The sequence below is a fragment of the Canis aureus genome, chromosome X (genome assembly GCF_053574225.1).
Source record: "Canis aureus isolate CA01 chromosome X, VMU_Caureus_v.1.0, whole genome shotgun sequence".
Lineage (NCBI taxonomy): Eukaryota > Metazoa > Chordata > Mammalia > Carnivora > Canidae > Canis > Canis aureus.
In genome coordinates, this window is record NC_135649.1 from 71740340 (window position 1) to 71758916 (window position 18577).

General features: G+C 37.2%; 1 protein-coding gene across 7 annotated transcripts in view; it reads left to right on the forward strand.

Annotated features, from left to right (window-relative positions):
* OPHN1 (oligophrenin 1) overlaps positions 1-18577 on the forward strand; it is a 587085-nt gene that overhangs the window by 378953 nt on the left and 189555 nt on the right. For all 7 annotated transcript variants that reach the window (XM_077888989.1, XM_077888994.1, XM_077888992.1 and 4 more), the window contains one exon: positions 17147-17231. In XM_077888989.1, coding sequence (XP_077745115.1) covers positions 17147-17231 — 85 coding nt within the window. The remainder of the gene's footprint in view (positions 1-17146; positions 17232-18577) is intronic.

Here is an 18577-nt window from a genome sequence, read left to right on the forward strand (position 1 = left end):
CAGTTGCGTTTGGATGTAAAGTTCTGTAGATATCTGTGAAATCCATCTGGTCCAGTATATCATTTAAAGCTCTTGTTTGAGATATTGTGCTTAGAAAATCTGTCATTTGCAGAACGCACCGTGTTGAAGTCTCCCAGTATAAGTGTATTATTTTCAAAGTATGTCTTAACTTTGGCATTAATTGATTGATATAATTGACAGCTCCCACATTAGGATTTAAATATTCATGATTGTTAGATCCTTTTGTTGGATAGATCCTTTAAGCATGATAGAGTGTCCCTATTCATCTCTTATTATAGTCTGGGATAAGCTTTATCTGCTATGAGGATGGCTACCCCTGCTTTCTTTTGAGGACCATTTGAATGGTAAATGTTTCTCCAACCTTTTATTTTCAGGCTGTAGGTATCCTTAGGTCTAAAATGAGTCTCTTACGGACAGCAAATAGATGGGTCTTGCTTTTTTATCCAGTCTGAAATCCTGCGCCTTTTGACGGGATCATTAAACCCATTCACGTTCAGAGTTACTATTGAAAGATATGAATTTAGTGTCATCATAATACCTATTCAGTCCCTGTATTTGTGGATTATTTCTTTGGACTTCCCCTTTCTTTTACAGAGTCCCCCTTAATATGTCTTGCAGAGCTGGTTTGGTGGTCACATATTCTTTCAGTTTCTGCCTATCTTGGAAGCTCTTTATCTCTCCTTCTATTCTGAATGAGAACCTTGCTGGATAGAGTATTCTTGGCTGCATGTTCCTATCATTTAGGACCCTGAATATATCCTGCCATCCCTTTCTGGCCTACCAGGTCTCTGTGGAGAGGTCTGCTGTGAATCTAATAGTTCTCTCCATATAGTTAGGGATTTCTTGTCTCTTGCTGCTTTAAGGATCTTCTCTTTATCTTTGGAAGTTGCAAGTTTCACTATTACATGTCGAGGTGTTCAATGGTTTTTATTGATTTTGGGAGGGGGGGATGTCGCTATCTCCTGGATCTGAATGCCTGTTTCCCTCCCCAAGTTATGGAAGTTCTCAGCTATCATTTGTTCAAATACACTCTTTAGTCCTCTGTCTCTTTCGGTGCCCTCTGGAACCCCAATTAAATGTAGATTTTTTCCTCCTGAGGCTGTCATTTATTTCCCCTAACCTTTCCTTATGGTCTTTTAATTGTTTTTCTCTTTTTTTCTCAGCTTCCTTCCTTGCCGTCAACTTGTCTTCTATGTCACTCACTCGTTCTTCTACCCCATTAACCCTTGTCTTTAGGACCTCCACTATGGACTGCATCTCATTTAATTGATTTTTAATTTTGGCCTGATTAGATCTAAATTCTGCAGTCATGAAGTCTCTTGATTCCTTTACGCTTTTTTGCAGAGCTGCCAGTAGCTTTATAATTGTGCTTCTGAATTGGCTTTCTGACATTGAATTGTAATCCATATTCTGTAACTCTGTGGGAGAGAGTTCTGTTTCTGATTCTTTGTTTTGTGGTGAGTTTTTCTTTCTAGTCATTTTGCTTAGTGAAGTATGTCTAAAAACAAGCTGTACTGGGAAAAGGAAGAAAAAAAAGACAAAAAAAGAAAAAAAACAACAATCAAAAATATAGCAAGGAGGTGTATCCTCTGGTTCTATATACTGTAAATCCCTCGACTTCCCCAGTAGCTTTCCAACGCTGCTGTGCCAAGAACTTGCGCCTCCGCTGTCCTTCCAGGTGGTCTTTTGGGGGAGGGGCCTGCCGTACTAATTCTCAGGTGTGTGCACCTGGGGGTGCTGCCCCACCCTGTGCCATTTGAAAGGCTCAGTGGGACCTGTTTATCCTGTGAATCCCCTGTTTCCGGGAGGCTTGGCTCAGTCCCAGGTATAGGGTGACACCGGGAGGAACAACCACACTGGCAGCGGCCAGCTCTCCAGCTCTGGAGTCAGCTCCCGTAGTAACTCCTGCAGTCTCCCAGTCTGTGCTGGCCTGGATGCTCTGGCAGCAGGGCGCTGATCTGCACAGCTTGGGGGTGCCTGGCCGCAGGAGGGTCGTCGCTTTCCTGTGCCCTCCCCCCCTCCATCTGTCCTTAGAGGAGCTCAGGATCCTGGTCTGTGTCCCCCAGTTCCCTGTGATCAGAGGCCTTCACCGGTGGAATTGCATCCTGGTGCATGGCTCCCCAAGGCAGCAGGGCACAACCCCCTCTGCCGGAGTCGCCACCAGAGCTGCTCCTGAGGCCCTTCCTGCACACGCTCCAGCCCTTTACTGGGCTTGGCCCACGGTGTGTGGCCTGCTCTCCCCCAGGGTTCACTTCCTCTGTTAGTGACCCTGAGAACCTGGAGGCTCCACTGCCCCTCCTGTGATTCTGCCCGAGTTCCAGGCTAAGTGCCTTTCTGTCCGGGAAGAAGCAGGTGCGTTCCTGCTTCTCCAGGTTGGGCTTTCCTGTCCTGGAGGCTTTTGCCTCCGGTCTTTAGCCCGGCTCTTCACAGGGGCCCCTCCCCCACTTGATTCTTATTTATTTGTTGTTTGTTTGTTTGTTTGTTTAATTCATTCTTTTCTTTTCTTTTTTCTTTTCTTTTCCGTCTTCCTACCTTAGCGCAAACTCTTCTCTCTGTAGCATTCCAGCTGTTCTCTCTTTAAATCTCAGGCGGAATTCGTAGGTTTTCAGGATGATTTGAATGTTATCTAAGTAAGTTGGTGGGGCAGATGAGTTGACCCCTAATCTTCCGCCATCTTGCCCCACCCCCAGTTTTATAAGTTCTTATAGATTCTAGATACTAACCTTTTATCAGACAGGTCTTTTGCAAATATCTTCTCCCATTCCATAGACTGCCTGTTAGTTTTGCTGATCATTTACTTCATTGTGCAGAAGCTTTTTATTTTGATGAAATCCCAATAGTTTATTTTTGCTTTTATTTCCCTTGCCTCAGGAAACATATCTTGTAAGAAATTGCTATGGCTGATATCAAAGAAGTTACAGCTTGTGTTCTCCTCTAGGATTTTGATGCTTTCCTGCCTCACATTTAGGCCTTTAATCTATTTTTAATTTAGTTTTGTATATGGCGCAAGATAGCTTTCCGGTTTCATTCTTTTGCATGTAGATTAACAGTTTTAGCAACACCATTCATTGAAGACAGTCTTTTTTCCATTGATATCCTTTCCTGCTCTATTGATGATTAACCATACAGTAGTGGGTCCATTTCTGGGTTTTCTTTTTTGTCCCATTGATCTATGTGTCCATTTTTATGCAAGTACCATACTATCTTGATCACTAGAGCTTTGTAATACTACTTGAAGTCCAAAATTGTGATGCCTTCAGCTTTGCTTTTCTTTTTCAAGGTTGCTTTGGCTATTCAGGGTCTTTTGTGGCTCCATACAAATTTAAGATTGTTCCAGCTCTGTGAAAAATTCTGTTGGTTTGGGTACTATAGACATTTTAACAATATTTGTTCTTCCAGTCCATGGACATGGGATCTTTTTCCATTTCTTTGTGTCTTCTTCAATTTCTTGCATCAGTGCTTTATAGCTTTCAGAGTATACATCTTTTACCTCTTTGGTTACATTTATTCCTAGGCATGTTATGGTTTTTGGTACAATTGTAAATGGGATTGATTCCTTGATTTCTCTTTCTGCTGCTTCATTGTTGGTCTATACAAATGTAACAGATTTCCATAATTTGTTTCGTAGCCTGCAATTTTACTGAATTCGTTTATCAGTTTTAGCAAGTTTTTGGTGCAGTCTTTCAAGTTTTCTATATAGAGTATCATGTCATCTGCAAATAGTGAACATTTGACTTCTTCCTAGCCAATTTCGATACCTTTTATTTTTCTGTGTTGTCTGACTGCTGTGTCTGGAACCTCCAGTACTATGTTAATATCAGTGGTGATATTGGACATCTCTGTGTTGTTCCCAACTGTAGATAAAAAAAATTCTCAGTTTTCCCCCATTCAGGATGATATTAACTGTGGGTTTTTCATATATAGCCTTTATTTTGTTTAAGTATGTTCTCTCTAATCTCTAATCCTTTTTAAGGGTTGTTATCATGAATGGATGTTGTACTTTGTCAAATGTATTTTCTGCATCTATTGAAAAGATCATATGGTTCTTATCCTTTCCTTTATTAATGTGGTGTATCATGTTGATTGATTTGTGAATACTGAAACACTTTTAGCCCAGGAATAAATCCCACTTGATTGTGCCAAATGATTCTTTTAATGTAGTGTTGCATTAAATTTTCTAGTATCTTGTTGACAATTTTTACATCTATGTTTATCAGGGATATTTTGGCCTGTCATTCTCTTTTTTAGTGGAGTCTTTATCTGCTTTTGGTATCAAGGTAATGCTGGCCTCAAGAATAAATTTGCAAGTTTTCCTTCCTTTTCTAGTTTTTGGAATGGTTTGAGAATAGGTATTAACTCTTCTTCAAATGTTTGGTGGAATTCCCCTGTGAAGCCATCTGCCCCTGGAATTCTATTTGTTGAGAGATTTTTGATTACTGACTAAATTTTTTTGGTGGTTTTTCATCTGTTCAAGTTTTCTATTTCTTCTTGTTTCAGTTCTGGTAGTTTATATGTCTGGAAATATATCCACTTCTTCAAGGCTGTCCAATTTGTAGGCATATGTTTTTATCATAATACTCTCTTATAATTGTCTTTCTGTGATATTGGATTGGTTGTAATTTCTTCTTTCTCATTTGTGATTTTATTTATTTGGTTCATTTCTCTTTTCTTTTTAATAAGCCTGGCTAGGAGTTTATCAATTGTATTTATTTTTTCAAAGAACCAGATCCTGGTTTTATTGTTTCATTCTATTGGTTTTTTTGTTTCTATATCATTTGTTCCTGCCCTAATGTTTATTATTTTCCTTCTGCTGGCCATAGGCTTCATTTATCCCTCTTTTTTCTAGCTTCTTAGGTATAAGGCTAGATTGCATATTTGAGATTTTTCTTGCTTCTTGGGGTAAGCCTATATTGCTATGTACTTTCCTCTTAAGAGGAAACTTTGCAATTTTGATTAAATTCTGAAAATCATGGGTATTGCATGTCTTGATTTTGTTGATTTCTTTTAAAGATTATTAAAATTTGTTTTTTAGATAGTTATTTGTAGATCAGCTTGGTCCATTTCAGACTTCTTTTTAAGCTTGTTGGAACAAATGTTAGGTATCTTTTGCTGGCTAGATTAGCCCTACTAATAAAGTCTGCCTTCTTTTGTCTCTTTACTCTTATTGATTGGAACTTAAATCTCTCTCAACTCTGCATCAATTCTTGAAATTGTTCAGCTTAAAATTCCCTGATATGTCATTAGGTAGCCTCATAGATTTCTTTTAAAGATTATTTATTTATTTTAGATAGAGACAGAGAGACAGAGAGTACACGCAGGGGGAGGAGCAAAGGAGAAGGGAGAGGGTGAGGGAGTGAATCTCAAGCAGACTCCATGCTAAGCCCAGAGCCCAATGTGGGGCTCAATCCCATAACCCTGAGATCATGACCTGAGTCAAAACAGAATCAGAAAGTCTGCTGACTGAGCCGCCCAGATGCTCTCCTAGCCTCACAGATTTTTATCTTGGCCACTCATGGCTTAATATTCAGTGACAGACTCAAGGAGATGCATAGAATTTTTTTTTTAGTTTCTTTATAGTGCTCGCTTTGGCAGCACATATACGATTTATTTCTCTATATAACTCCAACTTTTCTATTACACTGCCTTGCAAATTCCAAATGCCCCAGCCTCTCTCAACTCCTCTCTCAACTCTTGAGTCTTTGTCTCATTACCTAAGCAAGACTTCCATGCTCAGATTAAGCTCTCATTTCCTGTGCTACCATTCAGATAGTCATTTCAGGTAGCAACCTGTGGCAGTGGTAGTAATTATTTTATTCCTTCCTCCTCTTTTCAGAGTCATAATACTCTGCTGTCCATTGTTAAATGACTACAAACAGTTCTTTCTTATATTTTGTCCAATGTTCTAATTGTTACAACAGGAGAGCAAAACTAGTACCATTTACTCCAACATGGCTTAGAGTGGAAGTCTCTCTGTGGGATTTTACTAGCACCTCTGTGCTGATAGCACCCAAAAATCTCTAGTCTAGACATCATCTCATGAGTTCTAAACTCATCTATCCAGTTTCTCACTGGACCTGTGCTTCCCAAACATATTTAGGTCATGGCACATTGGAATGATCATATATGTAGAGCATACTCTGTTAAATGAATAAAACTGATCATGGCAGAGGTAGTAAGCTCCAAAGGCTAAAGGAATCAGAATTGGAATTGTTGCAGGCTCTCTCTGTATGTAGATGTTCCACAGATACTTATATTTGACATGTCCAGAACTAAACTTAATTGTTTCTATCTTTTGCAAACCTGCTGTTCTTCCTTTTGTGAATGATAGTAAATTATCTGATAACCTCGGTTTTCATAAAATGTCAGAAAACAAATTGAGTGTGGAAAGCTGAAGTGTGAATAAAGCACATATTTTTGGTCTTTTCTGTGATGCATAGCTTACTTTCCATTACCCGGCAGGCCTGACAGCCTAACCCTGTTAGTATTTGAGGATGCTACAGCATATAGTAATAGCAGGTGTAGAATTTTTGTATTATAGATTGCATTATTATTGTATTTAGCACTCTACATTCTTGACTTAAAAAAATTCACATTGTCTTATTCCTGGCCATTTACATCCCATTTTTTAAGCTAAGAACACTTTTTTACCTATGAAAGAGCTTACAGCATGGCCCAGAATATTTAGTCTCTGAAAAATTATTGAACTCAGATTAACTGTTTAGAATTCTCTGACTACTATCACTACATTTTTCTACTTAATATATATTAAGCTAAAAATGTACCATGCTTGGCATCCTGCTGATTCTCTTACAGGCTTTTAATAGGACTGAAATGGTTCCCTCAAATCATATGTGGCAATACAGTTTGATTCATATATCATGGAAAGCAGCAGCATTGGCATATTGTATCTATTAAACATCAAGCTCCAAATATCAGTACTTATAGGAATATCTGAAAAGTAGACCAAGAATTTCTGGACATAAATATTTATACATATAATATAAAACAGTGTCAGTTGACTTAATTATACATAAAAGTGGTAATCCCTGATCCTTTCCTCAAATCTAATTCTAGATTTGGTGAGACTTATTCATTTAGCAAATAATTTGAGTATCTACTAAGGGTCAGGCATTCTGCTTAAGGATGTAGATTAGAGTGAACATATCACTTGCCTTTCCTACATTCATGCGGCTTGCATTCTATAGGGAAGACTGTCTTTTTGCTAACTTATAATATGTATTTGTGTGGGATGATCTCCCCTCTAAGCTTCTTTTATATTATGTCTTCTGGGAATTCTCACCTCAAAGTTGTCTTGCTTCCTTTCACTCCACCCTGACCTATTCCCACACCATTAGGGGCTGGCTTCCTTGGCCTCATATAGGCTCATCATGATTTATTCCAGGAGGAAGAGCATTCCTCTCCTTTGGCTAGTATAGCATATTTTTCTCTCTTCTTTACTTAAGTCTCATGTTCTATGTCAGTCAAAAGTACACTTCCAGGTATGTTGTTTTTTTTTTTAATTAAACAACCTTTAGACTACTTTCTTTTTTTTAAGATTTTATTTATTCATGAGAGGCACAGAGAGAGAGAGAGAGGCAGAGACACAGGCAGAGGGAGAAGCAGGCTCCATGCAGGGAGCCCGATGTGGGACTCGATCCCAGGTCTCCAGGATCACACCCTGGGCTGAAGGCGGCACTAAACCCCTGAGCCATCAGGGCTGCCCAGACGACTTTCTTTATAGCATCTCCTACATCACAGGACTGTGGGCTTTTTTTCTATTGTTTACTAAAAGCTTCCATTCCTTCTCAAACTGAAAATCTGTCTTTCTGACAAGGAAAGACACAAAGTCAATGGAAGAGGAGGGGGAAACACATCTACAATCAATAATTATTTTTTTAATCAGTCCATCATTGGGTTAGTCACATTTCTTCCACACCCAAGATTGTTGAATGATGCTCTGTGTTAACAGATCCTACAAACTGTGATGGGTATCATCTGCACTCATGCTGAATCTGTTGTAAACTACTCTAGTCACAGAGAAGCTAATCTGATTACCTCAGAAATAGCTTGGTACTGCACTGTTCTGCTTCTCTACTCCTTATCAAGTTATTGTCATCTTATTAACAATAATGCCTATTATGATGATTATACATATTTGTATTATAATATTGATAATCATAATCATGATCACGACAATACCAATGTACCTGGCACACTGCAGGTACTCAGTAACTCTTCCTTCAATGGAACTCTAAAATATTGTGCTCCAGAGCATATTTCAGAATGATTGAAGCAGAGGGGTGAGGCAGAGCAGGGAGACTGGATGGATTGACATGTGTTCTTTATGAAGTTGAATCTGGCTAGGAAGCCATACACAGAAAAGCGTTGTTCCCAAAATACTATTACCTAATGTCGGAGGCCTACTGAACTAAGAAGAGGAGAAATTAACATAGTAAGCGAAGTAACAAATCATTAGTAAGATGTTTCTTATTCAGGTTTTAAGATTTCTCCTTCTATCTTTATGCTATTAAAAGAAAACACATTTAAATTTCATATACTAAATGGAACACCTAATATAATCATATGTAGACAGTTAAATAGAGTAGACATGGTAGTAGACTCTTTAAAAAAAACTCATACTTAGGTAGTCAGTATCTGAAGAGTTAAGTTTAGTATTAAACTCACATATATATATATAGACAAATACATAATAAGTATATATTAAAAAGAAGCAACTTCAAATTATATGAGCTCTTTGAGTAATAGAGAGATAATATCCCTAGCAAATAAAACAAAAGCATAGCACACTCCACTTTCAGAGCTGCAAAACTTGAATTCCGCATATATCTGTAAAGCAATTCTGTAGGTTAAGAATCTTTATTATACTCAATTACAGTGGGGAGCTTTACCTTTCAATACATACTAAGGCATTTTCATTCCAAGGTCGTGTGTGTGTGTGTGTGTGTGTGTGTGTATTTAAAAACTTATATAGATTCAATACCTCAATCACAATTATACTTAGTAATCTAGATAGGTACTTTGTGTATTCTCAGATCATTTGTGCTTTGAACCAGTACTATTAGAGGCTGGAATAATTTGTAAATAGTTATTTAATGTCCTTTTTAAATTATTTTTCTTCAGTTTTGAAGCTGAAAATATAGTCTGAATGTTTGTCCTTTTTCGATTATTTTCTTAAAATCTGAATAACTGATACCAAATTCATCTTTAGTTCCCAACTAACATATTACCCTTTTCTAGCATTCTTGTCAATGTGTGAAAGTTGGATATAAATAGGATAGAAATATTTGTGTAGGGGTATTTTAACTTACAAAAAAAAGTTAAATTGTTGATATTTGAATCTGGTAATCTCCTTACCCCACCTGCTACCTGCTGCTGGGTTTCTAATCTGGAGAGTCTAGCAGCTATCCCACCATGAATAAGGAACCAGGGAACTGTTTGCACTAATGTCCTATTGCTACTATATCAAACAAGTCTTATGGAGTTAAAACCAAGGCATTGGTGGGGTTGCATTCACTCTGGAGGCTCTAAAGGAGAATCTGTTCCTTTGCCTTTTGCAGCTTCTGGAAGCTGACTACTTTCCTTGTTTTCTATGTGCCATGCACTATATCAGGTGTTAGGTGTATAACAATGAAAAGATAGACAAAGGGATCCCTGGGTGGCGCAATGGTTTAGCGCCTGCCTTTGGCCCAGGGCGCGATCCTGGAGACTCGGGATTGGATCCCACGTCAGGCTCCCGGTGCATGGAGCCTGCTTCTCCCTCTGCCTGTGTCTCTGCCTCTCTTTCTCTCACTGTGTGCCTATCATAAATAAATAAAAAAATAAAAAAAAAAAGATAGACAAAAATCCCATCCCTCATGGAGCATAGAGTCTAGCAGCAGCCATGTAGTTCATGGATACAGTCCTACATTTTCCGGAATAAACTCTGGAATATCCCAGATTCAGGGTTCTGTTGTTCTCCTCCTGGCAGTATAGGCAATTGGAGAAGAAAAATCAGTGCTCCCTTTTGAAAAAACAGCCTGCTTCTTGAACCAAGGTCTTTCATACTATTTACATGAAGCCTGTAAGAAGAATATATTAACTTTGGGATAATATAAAAGTATTCTTTTTCTGATATGAAGTATATACCTTATTTCTTCTGTCTGAACTCCACTGGTTCTTATTTTCTTCCTGATCTTTTTGCTTCTCTTCTACATGTTCCTGTCCTAACTTATAAACTACTTTCTGCTTTTCTTTTGACCTGTCTTATAGCTCACCCCATTTCATCCATTGATTCAGAGTTTATCGAATGTCTACTATATGACAGACATTAGTGTTTATGGCTGCTCTTTACCTCTCTTTATCTTTTTTTTCCCCTATCATTCTTCCCATATCCCTCTCCTTCCATTCTGATATACTGTAACTTTAAATTTACTTTCATATATCTCTCCCATTAGCTCACATTGGAGACCCTTTCAGATACAAGTAACCAGTCAATTCAATCAGAAATGAATGATTAGTCTTCTCTCGATTGAACCTAGCTGTAATCTGGGAAAATTGCATTTACAGAATTCTCAAGTAGGTAGTACATGCTCTAGCATTCATCACTTGATGTTTTGTTTTTTTCACAAATACTTGGATCTCCAGGAACCTAATAACCAGCACAATGGCTAGCATAGGAAGTATCTGTGAAATGAATGAGTGCTGTAATCATAGTTCTAAAAGTCACAAAACCCATGACACAGTGCTGGCCACAGCAAAATCCAGCTATAGTTCCATATTCATATATTTCTCATGTTCTTTTAATAATGGTACAAGTCACTGATTTCCACTTACATTTAGCAAACTTTCACATACTTTTTTTCAAATAAAAACAAATATTAGAAATCAGCAAGATTTGTAGAACAAGAATGCTCAGCAAGTCCCATTTTTTAAAAAGATTTTATTTATTTATACATGAGAGACACACAGAGAGAGAGGGAGGCAGAGACACAGGCAGAAGGAGAAGCAGATTCCATGCAGGGAGCCCTTTGTGGGACTCGATCCCGATCCCGGGATTCCAGGACCACGCCCTGGGCTGAAGGCAGGCTCCAAACTGCTGAGCCACCCAGGGATCCCAGCATGTCCCATTGTAGTATAAGTATACATTCAGAATTGAATTCACAAATTGATCAGTCTATACTTGCACTCACAATTTTACATTGCATGGTAGGTACAAGTACTGCTAAGACATAAACTAAGGCATATTAAAACTTTTAAGAGCTAATTTGAGGAAATATCCATTTGAATTGAGCAGCATTCAGTCTATCAGATAGAAAAGAGCTGCAAGGCTCTGTATAAAATGAACTACTTTAATAGGCAGATGGGAGCAGCAACAGGAAGTTATATTGGGAAAAGTAGGTTGCTTATTGCAAGGTTACTTTCCTTTAGGGGATGACAGGGGTCTATCAGACATATAATCTAACTAGTGCTGATCAGATGATTCCTGATGGACTGATTTAAAATTCCATCTCTAGGAAACCCAAAATAATAATTAAGTTTCAATTTGGGCTATGTTGGGCTTAACATAAGTCACTTCATTTTGGGGCCTATTGTCATATTTTTTTAAGAAGTCCACCTCTTTTGAACAGACTCTCAGCCTAATTGAGAGATGTGATCAAAATTTAAGGCATGAGTGCTACTTCCAGCTACTGAAGTGGAGTGCTCACAGGTGTTTCTTTGTGTGTGTGTGTGTTGTTAGTTTTTGCTGAATCTGTCCAGTATTCATACATCATGACATCAGGCTCACATTCTTTAACTTGGTCATTCTCTTTGCTCCTTTTCTGACATTCTAATCTTAGAGAAGTCATTTTCTTGGTGATTAGCAGCTGTGAGCATGCGTTTAAAGCTTTTGAGACAATACAGTATACCAGGGAGAGTGCTATGATTATTATAAGCAAGGTAATTCCCAATGTCTGGAGTGTACTTCGGAGCCATGGTTCCTAAGACTCAAACCAATCAGAATCAAAGAAAGTCAAAGAAAGACCCCATTAAAGCTTTCTTAATCCAAGTGAGTTGTTCAATATTCTCATGTAGCTGAGTCTCAACGTCCTCAGAAGTGTCAGTCCAAGTGCAGCATATGATTTGGACCATGGCACAAACACCTTCCTGCTCAGCAGAAAGGTAATCAAGGGCTATCCTATTATCAAAAACAACTCTGTCCAGAGAGTCTGGGGATTTTTGTTGGGCAGCTATTGCTTGAGTAGTCGATTAAGGTATAGGCACTAGAGTTAAGGAGATTTGTCTTCCTGTGCATTAACAAGAAATGCAAGTAGTGAAAGGCAAAAGGAATAAAGACATCCATTTGGAGATGAGGATCTTGATCTACAATATTTGGAGAGCTATTTACTTCAAGATGCCATCTACTTCTGGGGAAGAACGTTCTTAGTCAATAATAATTTTAGACCTCCAGCTGATGTGCAGCTCCAAAAGTCTAGGGGAGCTTTTTAAAATTGGGAGTTGTGGACCTAAGGTTCAAGTTCCTAAAGTTTAACTCCTGTCTGGATAGTGAGAGGGGCCTGGTACAGTCCCTTTCAAGGAAGTTCAAGAGTACTCTTTATTCCTAATAATCCCAGAATAGAAGGGTGGGAGAAAATTTGAAATATTAATTTCAAAAATTGTAGCTGATAGACTGGATAATTGAGGAAACTAGCAGAGTTTAGAATCCAGTTCAGTGTAGAGTTATGTAACCAAATCTCAATGACAATAAATTGGACTAGAATTTAGTATTTACAGAGTTGTGTTATAATTTTCTACAGACACATTCATTTTCTCTACAATGGCCCTCATTTCTATCAAAGATAATCCCAGTGAGATTGATTTGTTTGCAAAATAAGTCTAGTCTCATTATACTGGCCTGATTATTTATATGAGCATAGCAAATATAGTGTTTGACTATATAGGCTCTTTTTAATTCTGCTTTGCTGGAACTTTTCATAAATCTGAGATTGGACTTTCAAAATCATCTCCACACTAAGAAACCAAGCCAAAGACTCACTATCAGGCTTCTGGAATACCTTTAGATTTGGATGAATTACTCTCTTCATGAGGCCCCCCAACATATTCTGAGGTCCATGAGCCTACCAGGAAGTGAACTCGTTTACTCACCAGGTTAGGCTGCTGGGAACAAGGTACTAGGCTGATTTTTCCAAGGAACTTTTTTGACTCCATAAAGTCAACCTTAGTTCTTTAAAGCTGTTTCTTCATATCTGAGTCTATGCATATTCTCAAATGTAACATTCCAGTCAACACATTGGTAGCATAACCATTGTTTCCAGTTGTGCCTAAAAAAACAGATTCTTACTGAGCTTATTCAAATAACTCTATTGCCTTGAAAATAAGAACAAAAAATTTTCCAAATTCTGGAGAAATCAGGGAGAGAAAAAAAGTAAATTCTGTTTAAAAAGCTATATTTTACAAAATTCCTCTAATTCATAGATAGCTTAAGAAAAAAGAGAAAAAGTTTTCCTTAAATGTGGATAAAAGAAAACATTAAGGAACCAGCAATGTTTCAAAGAAAAACATTTTTTTAAAGATTATTTATTTATTTATTCATGAGAGACACACACACACACACAGAGGGGCGGAGACACAGGCTGAGGGAGAAGCAGGCTCCATGCAGGGAGCCCAATGTGGGACTCCATCCCAGGACTCCAGGATCACACCCTGAGCTGAATGCAGCACTAAACCGCTGAGCCACCCGGGCTGTCCAAAGAAAAAACTTTTTTTAAATATAATCATCCTCATCAGTTTATTCATCCTTATGTTATTGTTTTTCTGCTTGAATATTGTTTTTCCAGTGGTTCTGGACATTCTTGCTCCGTTCAGTTTTACAATGGTAGTTATCAGAAATCTGTATTCTAGAGTAATTGTCAGATCCTTTTCATGAATCGCCAAAGATGAAAGATGCTTTTGCAAAAGCATCAGAGTAAATAATAACTGTCTGTAAATGGTAAAAGACTTACAAATGTCCAAGGTTAAAGATCTGATGATAGTTCACTATAATAGGGTTATCAACAAAATTTGGTTATTTCTGTGACATATGACATTTTATGGTAATTACTAGAATTATGACTAATGATATACCAAGATGTATCAGATTTTTAGGAATTTTACATGATTTCTAGATCACTTACATCAATAACTTGCATCCATACAATATAAACTAAGAAATTTTGTCATCATTTATTTAACAATATTCCCCAGGTCAGACACAAAATCTTTGCTTTTTATGTAGATCACCCAATTGCCCCATCCCCCCACACTCACCTCCCCTCCAGCAACCCTCAGTTTGTTTCCTATAGTTAAGTCTCTAATGATTTGCTTCCCTGTTTTTATCTCATTTTATTTTCCCTTCCATTCTCCTATGTTCATTTTTTTGTTTCTTAAATTCCACATATGAGTGAAATCATATGGTATTTGTCTTTCTCTGACATTTCGTTTAGCATGATACACTCTAGTTCCATCTACATCACTGAAAATGGCAAGACTTCATTCTTTTTGATGGCTAATATTCCGTGTTTTATATATATATATATATATATATATATATATATATATATATATATATATTCTGTAATTACTGAGTTGTAGGGTAGCTCTATTATGAACTTTTTTAGGAACCTCCATACTGTTTTCCAAAGTGGCTGCACCAGTTTGCATTCCCACCAACAGTGTAAGAGGGTTCCCCTTTCTCTGCATCCTTGCCAATATCTGTTGTTTCCTGAGTTGCTAATTTTCATCATTCTGACTTATTTGAGGTGCTATCCCATTGTGGTTTTGATTAGTATTTCCCTGATGCAGACTGAAGTTGAGCATTTTTTCATGTGTCTGTTGCCCATTTGTATGTTTTCTTTGGAGAAATATCTGTTCATGTCTTCTGCCCATTTTTGACTGGATTATTTGTTTTCTGGGTATTGAGTTTGGTAAGTTCTTTAGAGTTTGGATACTGGTCCTTTTTCTGATAAGTCATTTGCAAATATCTTCTTCCACTCCATGGATTTCCTTTTAGTTTTGTTAACTGTTTCCTTTGCTGTGCCAAAGCTTTTTGTATTAAGGAAGTCCCAATAGTTCAATTTTGCTTTTGTTTCCCTTTCCTTTGAAGACATGTCTAGCAAGAAGCTGCTGCAGCTGAGGCCAAAGAGGTTGTTGCCTGTGTTCTCCTCTAAGATTTTGATGGATTCCTGTCTCACATTTAGGGGTTTTGTCCATTCTGAGTTTATTTTTGTGTATGGGGTAAGAAAGAGGTCCAATTTCATTTTTCTGCAAGTATCTGTCCAATTTTCCCAACACTATTTGTTAAAGAGACTTTTTTCCATTAGATATTCTTACTTGATTTGTTAAAGATTAGTTGACCATAGAGTTGAGGGTCCCTTTCTTGGTTCTCTAATTGTTCCATTGATCAATGTGTCTGTTTTTGTGCCAGTACCATACAGTCTTGATGATCACAGCTTTTAATACAGCTTGAAGTCTGGAATTGTGATGCCTCCAGCTTTGGTTTTCATTTTCAACATTCCTTTGGCTATTGAGGGTCTTTTCTGGTTCCATACAAATTTTAGAATTGTTCCAGTTCTGTGAAAAATGCTGAGGGTATCTTGATAGGGATTTCATTGAATGTGTAGATTGCTCTGGGTAGCATGGACATTTGAGCATAGAATGTTTTTCCATTTCTTTTTGACTTCCTCAATTCCTTTCATAAGTGTTCTAGAGTTTTCAGAATATAGATCCTCTGGTTAGGTTTATTCCTAGGTATCAGGTTTATGGTGCAATTGTTAATGAGATCAATTTCTTGATTTCTCTTCTGGCTGTGTCATTGTTAGTGTATATAAATGCGAGTGACTTCTGTGCATTGATTTTATATCTGTGAATTTGCTGAATTCTATCAGTTCTAGCAATTTTGGGGTGGAGTCTTTTGGGTTTTCTAGTAGAGAATCATGTCATCTGCCAAAAGTGAGAGTTTGACTTCTTTGCTGATTCAGATGCCTTTTTTTTTCCTTTTTGTTGTCTGATTGCTGAGGCTAGGAATTGTAGTACTATGTTGAACAACAGTGGTGAGAATGGACATCCCTGTCATGTTCCTGATCTTAGAGGAAAAGCTTTCAGTTTTTCCCCATTGAGGATGATATTCACTGTGGGTCTTTTATATATGACTTTTCTGATATTGAGCCATGTTCCCTCTATCCCTACACTGCCGAGAGTTTTTTAACCAAGAAAGGATGCTGTATTTTGTCAAATGTTTTTTCTGCATCTATTGAGAGGGTCATATGGTTCTTGTCCTTTCTTTTAATAAAAAGAAGCACAGAAACATGAGTGAATTTTTCTCAGATCTTTACTGTGACAACCTGATAGGACTCCTGGAGGTAAAATTCACAAAAGAATGCAAGTCTCCCTGGCCCCCTTATAATTTTTAGCTCTCAAACTTGTCCACACTGAGTTTCCAGCAATTTATCAATTGCAGATTAAGTTTTTCCAACCCTGTAGTGGTTCCCAAGGAGTTTTCTGCTCCTGGGCCTCTGCTGTAATAAGTTTTTTTTTCCTAGATCTGCCTGTCTCTCTTTGGTTTTTAGTACAGTAGTTTGTTTATGACCTCAGTTCTCTGATGGGTTTAAGCAGAGTTGATTTTCAGTTTTTTATACTTTTTTTCTTATTATTTGGGTGGAAGAAATTATTTCCAAGCTTCTTACATGCCTGTCTGGAATGCAAGGGGATTTTTGAGACATCAGAGATGTGTTTGTGGTACAGAATTTTCATCTCTTGAAAACTGGGTAGAGTAACTATCTTTTTAAATATAATGTACTTTCTTTTTCTTTTTTAAATATTTTACTTATTTACTTTAGAGAGAGAGAGAATAGTGGGAGGGGCAGAGCAAGATGGAGAAAGGGTTCCAAGCATACTCTGCACTGAGCACAGAGCCCAACCCTAGGCTCTATCCCATGACCCTGAGATCATGACCCAAGCAGAAACCAAGAGTCTGATGATTAACTCACTGCACCACTTGGGTGTCCCACTTTATTTTTCCTTTAAAAGGGTAAAAATTAAGAAGTTTTGGAGCATTAACTTTTTTCCTTTTTTTCCTTTTTCCTCAAAATAGATCCTAAATGCCCAGGAGATGTTGATTTTCATATTAGTGACTGGGATATTAAGACAATAACCAGCTCCTTGAAATTCTACCTCAGGTATGCCTGATACAATTTGAGACTTTGTTTTTCATTGTCGAAATGAAATTAAATGAAATTTGGATGGAGATTGGAGCTTATGTGGTCACAGTATCAGGAGATTAGATAGGATTGCTGAAGAAAAAGAGTGAAAAGGATTTCCATGAAAAAAGAATGTGCATTAGAAGACCTTTAATCTGGGAATTTGGGCAAGTGAAGCATCAAAATAGAAGAATTATTATTGAAAAATGATTTCTTGGAGAAAATGTTTATTTTTAAAATCATACCCTTAAATTAATGGAAATTTTGCCATTGTGCACAGAGTGATGTCACAATGTGACAACAGAACATAGGATAATTCAAGTTTGTTAACATGTATTGTTGAAAAAAAAAACATGTATTGTTGAATAATTATTTTGAAATATTAAATTGTATTTATACAAACATAATATGTGTTCATGTGTTATGTGTCATATTTCATGCTTTATTCTATATAATAGAAATTCTTAAAAAACCAGGAAAATACAACCATACAAATGTTAGAACTGAATGAAATGACAATAATAGGAAAACAAAATTTACCTTAGCAGCAAAATTTGATGATGCACAGTGGTAATAAATATATCGTTTAGTTCAATGGCATAAATTTATATTATGCAAAATTATTTGGGACATATACTTTTTTAGGGGGGACATATACTTTTTAAACTCATTCATTTCTTACCATTCTTTATGTCCAATGGTATGTACCATAATTTATTTACTAAATGTCTTTTTTTTTTCAATTATTTTACTCTTTGGGAATTTAGGATAGATACTTGAATATCATTAATCCAAAAGAAGTTGGGTCCCGTATATTGCTGTTAAATGACCTTCTGCTATAGTATCATCTTAGAACTTTATATAAACATGAATGCTCTTTCCAGGAGTGTTTATCTGGCATCTGCCAAAGAAGAAATGTACTATTGTTAGAGGGTTTATTCTGTGCTAAGCAGTGTTCTAGTTGTTCACATTGATTATATATATATGTATATATTTACAATCGTATTACAGTAGGTGGTATCATACTAATTTTACAGATGAGGAAATTGACAGTAGGCATTGGTTCTGCCCAGCATTGACAGTAATGCTGGGCAGTAGGCATATGGTTCTGAATAGATATGGTCTCTGGATTTTAAAAGGTTATAATCCAGTTAGGAGGGCAGAAAAAAAACAAATAATCATACAAATATAACAAACCATAATAAGTACTCTGAAGAAAAGGTGCAAGGTGCTATGAAGGCATATATTCTGGTTGTTGTTTGAACTGAGGTTTGAATTATAACTTGGAGTTAGCTGAGAGGAGGCAGTTCCAGACAGAGAGAATT